General features: G+C 43.3%; 1 protein-coding gene and 1 long non-coding RNA gene across 3 annotated transcripts in view; one reads left to right on the top strand and one right to left on the bottom strand.

The window, feature by feature from the left end:
• LOC120371080 (BEN domain-containing protein 5) overlaps positions 1-13,529 on the bottom strand; it is a 1,353,498-nt gene that overhangs the window by 18,387 nt on the left and 1,321,582 nt on the right. For both annotated transcript variants that reach the window (XM_039486580.1, XM_039486581.1), the window contains one exon: positions 4,769-4,865. In XM_039486580.1, coding sequence (XP_039342514.1) covers positions 4,769-4,865 — 97 coding nt within the window. The remainder of the gene's footprint in view (positions 1-4,768; positions 4,866-13,529) is intronic.
• On the top strand, positions 11,523-13,297 carry LOC120371086. Its single transcript, XR_005584136.1, has 3 exons — positions 11,523-11,733; positions 12,456-12,533; positions 13,063-13,297. It is a non-coding gene; the product is annotated as an uncharacterized LOC120371086 (long non-coding RNA).

Below are 13,529 nucleotides of genomic sequence, written 5' to 3'. Positions count from 1 at the left end.
AGTTATATCACTATAGAGATGCCTCATGGGGAAAGCTGTCCCCTTTCATCCTGGAATAACGGCATCTGTACTAGGAGGCAGAGGGATTGTATCACTTTACCGGTAGAGTTAAATGATATAACTTTTGTGTGTAAGTAGCTGGCTGGTGAGCATGTTACAGGTCCCTCTGTGGGCCAGATTGCAGAGAGATTAATCATTAGCATTCCCCACTTCAGCTCAAGCTGTAGCTCTGGAAGCCTCTGGTTCAATTCCTGGTGTGTTGGCCAAAACAGTGGCCATCACATGTAAACAAGGCCTTCCACTTCCAACGGTCTAGGCCAGTGGTTCTCAAAGCCGGTTCACCGCTTGTTCAGGGAAAGCCCCTGGCAGGCCGGCCTGTTTGTTTACCTCCCGCGTCCGCAGGTCCAGCCGATCATGGCTCCCACTGGCCGCGGTTCGCTGCTCTAGGCCAATGGGGGCTGCGGGAAGGGCAGCCAGCACATCCCTTGGCCCGCACCGCTTCCTGCAGCCCCCATTGGCCTGGAGCAGCAAACCGCGGCCAGTGGGAGCTGCGATTGGCCGAACCTGCGGATGCGGCAGGTAAACAAACCAGCCCGGCCCGATAGAGGCTTTCCCTGAACAAGCGGCGACCCTAGTTTGAGAACCACTGGTCTAATAGATCTGTCGGTAAACAGATGATTTTAAGCGGCAGGCAGCCTGGTCCAGCGCATTAGATTAGGTGTCAGGGAACCTCAAATCTATTACTAGAGATGTCTTTGACTTTAAATATAGCCAGGAGCAAGTCATTTCCCTGTTCTATGCCTAAAATTCTCCATCTGTCAGATAGGGACAGTGACACTTAACTCTTGGTGCTTTGAGATCCTCTGATCAAATGCGCTACATAAGTGTCACAGACTATTATTATTTTAAGGCATGTCAATCCAGCACCATTCAGCAGCACTAATTCCCTCAAACAACAATGTATAGTAGCTGGCACAAAGGATCCAATTAGTTTTCTTTCACATATTTATTAACTTTTTGCCGCCTTCCTTTCATGAGTAGGGAGAACCTGGTAATGTTATAATGTATTTTCATAAACTGTAGTCAAAACATGTCCTGGTTCAAGTGAATATCTGTGCCATATAATTAGCCCTGATTACATAGATATTTGGTACCATTTTATATATTCAGATCCATTTCTTTTGTCATTTCTGAGCCAGGCATAATTAAAGCCTCAAAACTCTCTTCCCAGTAGTAGCTCTAGGACTTTCTCCTTGAACAAGTTTCCAGTTAACATGACAGTTTCAAAGAAATACTTCATTTCATTTGTGTGTGTGTGTGTGTGTGTGTGTAATATATATATATACACACACGAATGAAATGAAGTATTTCTTTGAAACTGTAACCATAAATCCTAAGGACAGCACTCTGTGTGTGTGTGTGTGTGTGTGTGTGTGTGTGTAATATATATATTACACACACACACACACACAGAGTGCTGTCCTGAGGATTTATGGGGCTCTACACAGCATTGTTAAACTGGGGCCCCTATGCCCGACTTGCTCTTAGCAACGCAAACATAAGCTTACAGTACTGGAAAACTTGCCACATGCACTTTATTAAAACCAGTTTAAACAAATGAAGCACACTATAATGCTGATGGACTATACTTGCACTAAAGAAGCAGCGCTATAGAAAAAATTCTGATTTATTCACAGAATTTTGCGGAGAGTCACGGTTCCCCGCAGAGACCTGACCCCCAGACCGTCTCCCTTATGCCTAGTAAGGAGACTGCAGTGCATGCTGGGTGTGCGGGAGCCAACCTGCTCTTACTTGCTGTCCCACTCATAGGCGCAGACTCTGTGGATGGGCGCTTTGGGGCTGGAGCACCCACGGGGAAAATTTAGTGGGTGCAGAGCACCCACTGGAGCCAAGCTCCCCTCTCTGTCCCTCCCCCTCTCATGTGCTGGCAGCCCCATGCTTACCAACTCCTCCCCCACCCTCCCAGCGCTTCTGGAGTGCTGCAAACAGCTGATTCGTGGCGTTCAAGCTCTGTGAGGGAGAGGGAGGAGTGGGGATGGGGCATGCTTGAGGGAGGAGGTGGGGAAGAGGTGGGGCGGAGGTGCAGCAGGGGTGGGAAGAGGTGGAGTGGGAGCGGGGCCAGGAGCGGAGATGGGGGGTTGAGCACCCCTCAGCAAGATGAGAAATTGGTGCCTATGGTCCCGATGGTGCCCCAAATTTTTGGGTGCCCTACAGGGCTGCGTATGCTGAATATGCCTAAAGACGGCCCTGTATACACACACATGCACAAAAGAGCTATGATCATATGTTATGTAAATAAGCCCATGACACAGATAGAAAAGGCATTTGTCTACTTACTGGGAGAATCTGATATATTTACTGAGCTATCAGGACATTAACAACATGGATCACTTAAAATCTATTCCCTAAACATACTTCGTCTTTGGGGTGAGTATTAACCAATATGTAGAAATTTACTGTAGTATGCGATAGTAGTCTAGACAAAAGAATCCTCCCCCCACCCCCCAGTAGAGTTGTGAGGGTAACAAAAGAAATTGACACTGTGCAAAATTATTACATACATGTATAAACTTCCCTTCTGGTTTATCTGTCTTTATGGAGATGGGCATGGATGCCTGATGAGATTACAATGCTTCTGTTAGCACTGACAGCAGCTCTTTAATTTTAAAAAATAATCCTTATGCTGAGGTAACTGAGTGGTGCTACTGAAGGGCATTACAATGCCTGATGGTAATTAGGTTCTGTAATAGGCTCGGCTTCCCAGACCCAAAGGCAGTGGACACTAGGAGTCTGGCAGAAATGATGCATTCAGTTTCAGGAGAAGAGAGGAGGAAGATGGTAGATGCTTTTCATCACCAGCCCTGCTGGTCTCTGCAGAAGGACAGCAATAAGAACTGCACAGCTGGTGATCCCCCTTCATCCTGGCCACAAACTGTTCTGTCAAAGTCATCAGCGGAGAAAGGGAGATGGAGAATGTTTCAATAGTTACTGCAGCAGAACGGGCACAATCCAACCATGTCAATAAGCATCTGCCAAAATGGCTGTAAGTGGAACATACTTAAGACGCAGCGTTCTCAAAAGAATCCCTGACAGCTGATCTGTGGCCTAGACTGAAATGTGCTATAAAAATATTGTCACTAGAGCTGGTCAAACATTTTCCATCAGGACATTTTTCCCTCCGAAAATGCCGACTTTTCTCAACTGATGCACGTTCCTGCAGAAATCTCATTACAAAACAAATCAAAACCAACTCTTGGCCTTGTGGGAACAGAAGATTTCAGTTTGATATTTCATATTATATATAAAATAAATTTAAAAACAAAATTAAAATGTCAACACTGAAATATCTGGATTGACCCAAAGATAATTTTTTTCTGAAAATTTAATTTGACCCAAAATTTCCAAATTCTTTAGTTTTTCTCCAAATAAGAATGAAAGCAAATGTCAAAATTCCAGACATTCCTAGGAAATGGAAATGCCAGTCCTGCTTGGTCTGCTTGTAACTTTTCACGGTGCTTTGTGTGTTCAAAGCATTGCATTTATTATAATCCTCCCAGGAGAGCTCAGGGCTATTATCCTTGCTTCACAGACAGTGAAACTGTGTGTATTTCTACACTTCAGGCTGTGGGTGGAATTCCCAGCTTAAAGAGACAGACCTGTGCTGACTCTGTTTGAGCTAGTGCTCTACAAACAGAAGTGTAATCACAGCAGTGTGAGCCGTGGGAAGGGCTAGCTGCTCCTGGTACATGCCTAATGTCTTGAATGGGATCGTATTCGGGGACGCTAGCCCTTCTTGCATATCATACCACCACGGCTACACAATATTTTTAGTGAGCTAGCTCAGTACAAGCTAGCGCTGGTATGGCTCCTTGAGATAGAGCTGAAGGTGTAAATCCTAAGTGCATATGTACCCCGAGGCACAGAAAGGTGAGGTGAATTGCCCCAGGCTATGTAGCAGGCCAGTGCCAGAGCGGAGATGAGAAACTGGGAACTTGAAATGCTCTGCTCATGTGCTCTTTAGTTCATGCTGCCTTGTAAGGTGGTTTCACCCCATTTCCTAGTGGACATGTGTCTGCATCACAACAGCCATTACAACTGGTCCCGATGGCTGAGGCACCATAAATATACACGTGCTTAATTTTGCACATGTGACTAGCCCCAGGGATTGTTCACGGTTGTCAGATTAGCTGCCTGCTTCAGCAGAGAAGCTGAGCGTCAAGTGGACCTGAAGCATTAGCTGTTCTCTCCCTGTTCCAAGTGATCCCTTCGTCCAGAGCGGAGGCTCATTGGCAGGGTGGTGTGTGGAATCTATCACACTACTGCCGGTGCCAGACTTGGCCTGAAGAGAAACAAAGCCGTTTCCCCCGAGCACGCAAGATTTCACTTCCAGAATGAAAGGTATTTAAAATACAGCAGGTCTGATGCTCCCCTCTCTTACACTGGTGTAAGTAGGAATACGTCCATTGAAGACACCGCAGTTTGGTGTACAGCTAGCAGGAGAGAAGAATGCAAGCGTGAGATCTCCAAAATCCCTGGAATAATATTTTAGGCATAACCCAGGTATTTTTCAGATCCTAACTGCTTGGTTTAGAAAGAAATGTCAATAACATAAAAAAAGAATTAGAACAACAAACTTATTAGAAAGCCACAATCCTGTAGATACCAGTGAAGTGTAGTCAGGAAGGGTATTAAAAACGTAGTCCTGAGAAACAAACGTAAAAAGAGCTGAGATTGCTTTCTGACCTACCGTGTGTTGGGGATAGGTGCCAGTGGTCTCTCTGATATGGTGTTTAGCCGGTAGTAATCCAAGAATGTTCTGGCCACATTTCTCCCTAACTTCATATCTGTGAGTTTTTAGTTAAGGAACTTCTTTGAAAAGGACTTGGGGGTGAGGGGAAACAAGCAGAGTTTAAAGGTAAATTACTGTTATTTGATGCATGAACAAGTTTTACATTAACCATTCCACAATGCCAAAAGCTTCAGGGCAGGGTCAACAAAATAACTTATGTCAGCTGCTAAAGCAAGTGTCTTCTGGTTTGCTTCTTGTTTTCATAGGCAGAAAATATGTTGCGTGAAATCATAAAGGGAAAGAAACAGGCCCCTCTGATGTACTTCGCGAATGTCACTGGGATCTCAGCATACTTTCATCTCTCATGAGGGAAAGTAAATACCCAAGAAGTTTAATCAGGCATGATGCACATTAACTTGCTTCTCCTGGTCCAGGGTATCCTCCTGCAGGAAAACAGCCAGCATCTCAGCAGTACTGCACTTGCCTGCAGGAGCTGATATCTAGAATTTCATAGTATGAACTCTAAATGGTTCAGTAGGCAACCTCAAAGTTGAGAGCTGAAACATTGGCTTGGGCTCATCTTGAGCTGCACACACCTGCTGACCTAGGAAGGAGCTACTGTACTTTGGTTCTGTGGTGTAATTCCTGACCTAGAGACTTGGATCTGAAAACAGAACTGGGAGGTACACAGTAGAGACTAATCCTTGGAACTGTGAAGTGGGAGGGCATTGCACAAAATTACCTATCAGGCCTACTCTGTCTCTAATCACCATGAAGTTCACCCAATGCCAACCTTAACATTCAGTACTAAGTAGACACTGCGCTATCAGAGGTCCTGTTCATCTTGCTGAGATGTTACAGCAAGGCGACTGCTCTGAGGCTTCACTAATATGATTGATTTGGTAGAAATTAAACAATCCAGGGTCATTTTCAAAAAAACCCACAAACAAACGGGAACACTGTTGTCCTGGACAATGTTTGCATTGGGTGAAATGCACCCCTGTGCTGAGGGTCCGCACGAGGCCTATGCAATTCTCTGGGCTTGCCTTCAACACTGGGTAAATTTCGCCCATTATGAATTAAACAGGTTTCATCATCTATGGCTCTGCCATGCGAGATTTGACTGAGGACATAAAGACTGCTATGTTTGCCTACACAGTCATGAACTGCTGGTATCCAACGAGCACTTGGGGATAATCAAAGCCAAAACACTATATATTAAAAAAATCTAAATTCTACTCTGCAGTATTTTTCAAGGTGTCCATTGGCCAGTGACAATAACCACTGTTTCAGTGGCAGTTACACAGTATATGAGTTGGGAACCTCATTGTACAGAACCTGGTGAATCTAAATTGACCACAACACTCCTTCCATTTTAGCTGCTCTGTGCCATTTTCCTTTGCCAGTTTAGGAAAATCAATCTATTTCTGTTTTATTTTGTAAAATTATATCAATTAGCTGCTGGTGCTTCCATTAGAAAGAAATACTGGAATTGCAACGTGTCAGAGGGTTTTAAGCCACTTGCATAAAGATGCCAGCTTCTAAATGAAGCTTTTCTTATCCACCCACTCACATTAGGATATCAGAACAAATGAGATTTAGAAATCGGGTTCATGCAGCCTGGTCAGAACCCTGTTCATTTTTTTTTCCAGAAAGGGAGAAAGACCAACTCGGAATAGTTGAAAGTTTTGACTCTGTGACTGGAAGCTGGAAAATGTTATAAACAGATGTGACCCTAAGAGGCTTAGTAAATTAGCTAAGGTCTAGCTATGGTAGATGACCTTTGATGACTGTTCAGAATTGCAGTCTGGCCAATCCTGGATAGGGTCCCTCCTATATAGTTTCCAGTGCTTTGCCTAGTAGTATTCTAAGTGGCTCCACTACTTCTATTGAAAGTCTATTTCAAAAGGCGTCCCCAATAGGACTTTAATGCTGATGTTCATCCTACCACTTCACATGCTGTTGACATCTATACTGTCTATCCTATGGGCTCTGTTATACCACTCAGGACAATCAGAACTATTGATATGCACAGTATAAATCTGGGAGTATGCATGGGCTGTGGGGGTGTTACCTATGCGTGTAATTGTCAGCCTAGGAGAAAATTTGCATAGCTGCAGTATAAGGTACGTTTCCTTGCATTCTGGCTACATATTACAGGGCTACTGCCTGTATGTGCATGGAAGTGTGACGTTAGAGAGTCAGTAGATCCTATCACTCCATAGAGGCAGCATCTCTTGGAAAGAGTTTTGTCATTGTTGCTGGAATTTGGGGGTGGTTGGTTTTTGTTTTTGTTTTTGTTTTTTTAAGATTCTGCAGATGCTGAACTCAAAGCAGCAGCAAAGTTTATGAGTTCCAAGTAGCTGGAGAAAGAAGAGGAGAGGGCTGTTAAACATTTATGGCTTGATTTTATGCTCTCTTTCATTTTGCCCAGCACATTAAAACCACTGAGCAATAACTGGGCTCAGTAAAGTCTCCAGGACATTTTGTCAGGGCTAATGTCTTTAGATTCCTCTGCTAGAATGAGCCCCCACTGTCCTCCTCTTTGTCTTTCTTTGTTGTAGGTGCTGTGGTGGTGGGAAGTGCCTGACTGACAGCCCTGGGGAGGGAAGCCCTCTGTTTACACCTACAGAATAGGTGCAGCCTAGGCAACCGTCATGCTAGCTTCTCCATGATACCCCACCACTGTGTTTCAATGGAGAGGTCTGTTTTCACAGCTGCCTCTTGTCAGTCTCCATGCCCCATACAGGCCTCTATGTCTTTGCTAAGGCTGCCAACTTAGTGGCATGCATACTGGACTGAGACTTGAAAACACATTCCCTATAGAAACTGTCACAGTTCAGGGCAACTGCACCTGTATTCCCTTGTACAGTACAGCAAGAATGCCCACTCCAGGTTCCCTGGCCACTACCTCTCTGAGGTAGACACATGTGTCTGTCTCCCTCCTGACCAGGGTATTTGTAGGCTGCACAGTTCCATGACTAAACTGTGATTTTCCTTGCAAAAGACAGTCTGCCTAAACAGGCCTGCTTGCTTCTCCGCCCCCGGAGACAGTACACAGTATAATTGGTATCGGTTATAAGTAACCATACAGCACTTCCTCTGCAAGTCTATTTTATTCTTAAGGTAAAAGAACTACAGAGAAAACATATCACAAACAACAAAAGAAACTACATGTGTGCTAATAAGCTTACCAGAGATCACCACCACTGTCTCCACCATGGGCTCTGTCAGCTAAGTCCGTCAAGCCCCCCGAGGGGTTCTCTTTTGTGGTCACAAGTTCGTAGCCTCAGCTCAGAACTAGGACACTCAGGAAAAGTTTAGTCCCTCCTTCATACAGTTCAGGGGTCTTGGACCTGGAGCTTTCAGGAGCAGGTAATTAGGTTACCCTCCAGGGCGTAGCTTCAAAAGGCCTCCCACGTCCCTCCTAGGAAACCCTCTTCTCATGTATTACCTGAACAATTCTTGGAAGTTCCTAACATTTACATTAGCCAAGGCCCCAGAAAAGTTACAAACAATCCTACAATAACCCCTAAACAACTGCATTCTTAATACAATAGATCCCAAAGATATTAAGCCTAATTTAGTAAAGTTTAAAGTTTTTCTTAATTCCATAAGGTTTGTCCAGGATATTGTCACATAGACCACTGAATAGCTATCAAATGGGGACAACCTCAAATCAGTAATGACCTATCTGGATTCAAACCAGCAAGCTAGAGGTGAAAAGCTGTAGATTCTATTACCAGTGTCGAGTCATCCAGTCCCCGCCTTATTTGATGGTCGCATCATGGACAGACTAGATCTTTCTACCTAGGTACTTATATGACCTCCATCAACATATTATCTGAGCAAATATGTAAAAACAGAAATAGCAGTAACAATGTCTCACTCTGTCCCCGTGCCCAGCCTGTAGGAAAATAGCCCAATTAGTTCATAGTGTGTGTGTGTGTGATAAGACCTTTTTGAGGAAAGCTAAAGCAGAGTGATGACATTTGTTTAGACCAGAAAGCAATGAGGGGCTGGAGTCTGTTCTCACCCCACTGCACAGCAGGAGCACACTAGAGTGAAACCACTGCAAGGGTGAGGAGAATTAACCCCTCCGTTTTTGGCAGAGGTGGGTCATGCAGTTTGCCTATAGCAAGAACTGAACCGAAGGCACCTGCACTCAAACGAAACCAAACCCAGATCTTTTCTGATGTTCAAAAACGTCTGGATGAACCTCCACCCTCTACCACACAGAATCACAGACAAGTCAGGCTGGAAGGGACGTTGAGAAGTCATCAAGTCCAGCCCCCTGTGCTGTGGCAGGACCAAGTAAACCTAGACCATCCCTGGCAGGTGTTTCAAACCTGTTTTTACAAACCTTCAATGATGGGGCTTCCACAGACTCCTTTAGAAGTCCATTCCGGAGTTTAACTACCCTTATGCTACTATGATACCCTTCAATTTTGTTCACCTCTGCACTCCCTAGTTCTGACTGGGACTAGAAACTGAGTGCAAAAAAACCCCTACCATAAGAAAGGTTGTCGTCAGAGTATGCCCAGCCTTAAGGGAAGCAGCATGTTTGGGAAAGTACAGGACAGGGTCTGTTCTTGCACATTAGCTGCCAAATTTTGCACACGCAAGAGGGTCAGATAAGGACATAAACTTTTGGATCCTCATCCGAACCAAGCCGAATGTCCCAGACTTCTTACTATTTATTATTATTCACATTTCTAAGGCACCTACCATTGGAAGAGCGAGGCAACTGAGGCAGTCATCCATTACTAGTTTTCAATCAAGATTTGCTCCTCCGATTGTGCGCCTGCCTGCTTAGAACGATTCACTGCAATCGCAGCCCCCAGTATTCTGTCTGCATCAGGACGCAATAAAAATCTCCATTTGGAGCCCAGTTAGCAGTACAAGTCATTAGTGGAGAAACTAAGTGTTGCAGCTTTAATAGCTCACTAATCATTTAATAATGTCACTACTGCAGAGCGCGGTTGCACCATCCATCAGCTTTTGTTTTGCTTTTAGAAATTCAGGGTCATTCTACTTCCCAGGGTGTGGATTCTCTTGCTTTCACGAAGCACAGCAAACTGCTTTCAATAATTAGAAGCAGGACGGCTCCTTCAAGTTTGCATCTCATTTTCATAAGGTCCGATGTCATTTCTTTGGACCAGGAAGTGAAGCTTTGGTGACGAGGAGGATTTGACAAGGGCAAACCAGTTAGCAGCTCCTGTTCGTCTTTGATAAGTCCTGTGGGGTCTCTGCCAAGCAGATCACAGTTCTGTTTTTATGCCTCATCTAGAGGACAGCACCTCCATCAATTTGAAGCACTGTGCTGGGTTATTAGTTTATGGAATTCATCCAAGTTTAGTCCTCAGCAGGATTTAAAACATTGACCTTCCAGTCCAGAGGCGCCACTTACCAGACCCGCGTACGCCTTTGGTTTAGGCAAACACATCTAAGTTACCCTAAAGAAAGGGAAGGGGCACAAAGGGAAAGAAAAATGAGATGCACAAAGAAAGATTAAATCTTTGTAATCGCTCAAATTAGAAATCAGAGGTTTCTCTCTATCAGACAACACTGAATTCTCCAGCAAGTCTCAAGCCACCACAACAAAAATCATATTGTTTATGAAAAGAGGAAGACATTTTTTGCTTCCAGATGATGGTGGGCAGTGAGTGTATTGTCAGCTCCCTATTATCTGAGGAGATATGGATGATGTTTTCCTGTACATTTAGAAGCACTCCCATCAATGGATAGAAGCCACTTCTAACTGCCGTTCTGAATGAGGATGCTTATTGGAAATGGCACTAACTGGCTTTAAACCACAGCATTATATCATGCTAGAGTGGATCAGCCCTGGTGTTATAATTAATTAGCACTATTTTCTCCTCCTTTCAGTTGTTTGATCCTATAGTTTCTATGGAGCTTCAGTGTTGCCCTGGTCTGATCTGATTGCGAGCATAACAGTCAGGGTAGATACAATGATAACAGTGACAAAGAGTGGGAGTTTTTGGAGAGATGGTGTCCTGGGAGCTTTTCTTTTCAAGCCATCATCATGTAACACACATACCTGTGCAAAGCTGAACAGCGAGTGCTGATTTTCTGGGGAAAACAACACATCCTTCCTCGCAAAAAGCTACTTCTGGGACGCATAAAAACTGTGGCTGATCATAGGCTTATGTATGTTCTAGTCTATCCGGAAATATATTTAAATCTGATACACAGAAATCATTAGCAATGGGGTAACTTGCTAAAAGGTCAGAGGTTTTGAGGCCTAGCTTCTTCCCATTGATGCTTATGGCAAAACTCCCATTGATCAGTGGGAACAGGCCTGGGTCCTTAGGTTGGGAAAGCACCCTGAAAGCCTCAGATGATTGAATATCTGAACCTCCTGGGTCTGCATATCTCAAACAGGCTTTTTGGTCAGAGTTATGGCACTTTAAACCATGGCTGGATGTCTCTCTAAGAGATATGGTCAACCTCAGCCATGAGATGTGGGAATTACTGGGTAAGGTTCTCTGGCCTGTGTTATTATGCAGGAGGTCAGACTAGATGATCATAATGGTCCCATCTAGCTTTAAATTATATGAATCTATGAACTTCCTGCATCTGGTCCGTCTGGACATATCAGAAGAGCTGGTTGTCTCCCAGTATTCCAACACATGATATCACAATAGGTATATTTCCATGTCCTCTGTCTCTGGTTCCAGCCAGGGCCTGAAAGCACAGAGGCTCATGAAAACACAACAGAAATGCAAATTTGGTTCTTCTTTGTTATTCCTCAGATGTGTTTCCTCAGCGATTCCTGGCTGACCTTTGTCTTCTCAGCATATAGGCAGGAATTATGCACAATCCAATAACATGCATTTTTCTCCTAAGGAAAATCCCTAGTGATTATGAATTACAGAATCGTTACCATGTACATAAAGCAAGTGAGTAATGCCTAAATCAGTATGTAAATAAATAAATGCAAATACAGCCACAATAATACTGGATGCACAACAGGGTGACTAGATAGTTTGATATCTGACTCCACATGTGATTGATCGAAAGGAGAATGATTTTGCAGAAATACTCTATATACACAGGACCTGATTTCTCATAAACACTAATGCCCTTTTAAACTGATCTGACTACGTAAGTTATATTTACACCCAAAGCTGAGCAAACAATTGTTTTTTTCAGTTTGGTGGTTGAACTGAAAAATGCGAAAAAAGAATCATTTGTTTCAACCTGAAATTGGATTTTTTTTGTTTTGTTTTTCATTTTTCTCACTGAAACAAAAAAAACATTTTTTTTGGTTGAGGTTTTTGCCTGTTGATTCATAAATAACATTTAGCTTAAAAAATATTGTTTTGAAACAATTTATCAAAAATGTTGGGTTTTGAAAAAGTGCAAACAAAACGTTTCAACATTTCCAAAATTTTTCAGCTGAAATTATTCACCGAATTTGTGACCAATTTCAGTACCTCAAAAATTGCACTTTTAAGTTAATTGACTATTGGTTGATGAAAAATATCATCCAGTTTTATTTCTGATCAGTTTAAGGCTCCTATACACTGTCCGGATGGCATAAAGGGGCCTTATTATCAATGCTAATAAGGCCTACAGTATCAGAACAAACGAGAAAACGTTTCCTCCGTCTTGCGTGCAGGTTCCTCAGGGAGGTTTATCTGAGGGACCCAGGTAGGAACCACACCTTCAACTGCATATTAACCACCATAAAAAGAGGGTGAGTATTAGCACCATTGAATTTTAATTTGTTATAATGCATGTTGCTCCAGCTTCCCTCTGGAAACCAATACACATTCTAGTTTTAAGCAAGCTGGCTAAAACCAGAACACTGCACCTTCATTAGTGACACCAAGAATGAATTTGGCCCACTGTACACAGGCTGAGGAGATGAACTCACATTAAACTCTGGGAATATGTTCTTATACAGCACCAGGAGATACTAGGGTAAGTCCATTCCAGTTATTTGAAATGTTTCCGATCTTTGTATTGTTTAATTCATATCACTTTCCAAATCTGGAAAGAAACCCTTGTGGGATAGCTGACCTCGGCCCTTCACACAGTTAATGAAAATTACAGAGCTGATTTTGTTTGATACACAGAAAGACGGGTCGGGGGAGTAAGCAGTTTATGTGAAAATTCAACTTTGGCAATTTTCTTCTCTTCATGACCAGTGTTCTTAAATACACTGGGGAAGGAGTGGCAAGAAAACTGGAGGCTTTAACAGTTGTTTTATTTCCTACTTCCAGTTAGGTTGGAAACGCAAGAAGAATGGAACAACAATTTCCAGCTCCAAGTGGAATCCCAAAGTACAGAGCAGCAAATGAACACCAATGGGAAAATCACATTTTGAACTTTTTCAAGATGCAATTGGTCCATCTCTGATTACACCTTACACACTTTGCAGTATGCTACTGCATTTCTAGCTATTCTTGTTAGACATTCCTCACTTGTGTTTGACAAATAATGCTCATTGTAGTCCAAGTGAAATCAGCTGCATGCTTGACAGCAGAACCACTGCTACTGGCCAACACACCAAAAAGATGTTTGAAATAATTTCACAGCTCAGAATCGCTAGGAGATCAAAGAGTCAAAGGTCATAATTGGGCACTGTGGAATGCAGGAAGCAATTAACTCTTTCTTTCCTTCCCTGCAGCTTGTGTTTCGGGACAGGGAATAATTACTAGCACTGACAAGAGTGAGCCCAAGAAAAATA

This window comes from Mauremys reevesii, linkage group 8 (assembly GCF_016161935.1).
Source record: "Mauremys reevesii isolate NIE-2019 linkage group 8, ASM1616193v1, whole genome shotgun sequence".
NCBI classification, from domain to species: domain Eukaryota; kingdom Metazoa; phylum Chordata; order Testudines; family Geoemydidae; genus Mauremys; species Mauremys reevesii.
The sequence above is the reverse complement of the archived record's forward strand: the minus strand, read 5'-3'. Positions and strand labels throughout refer to the sequence as shown.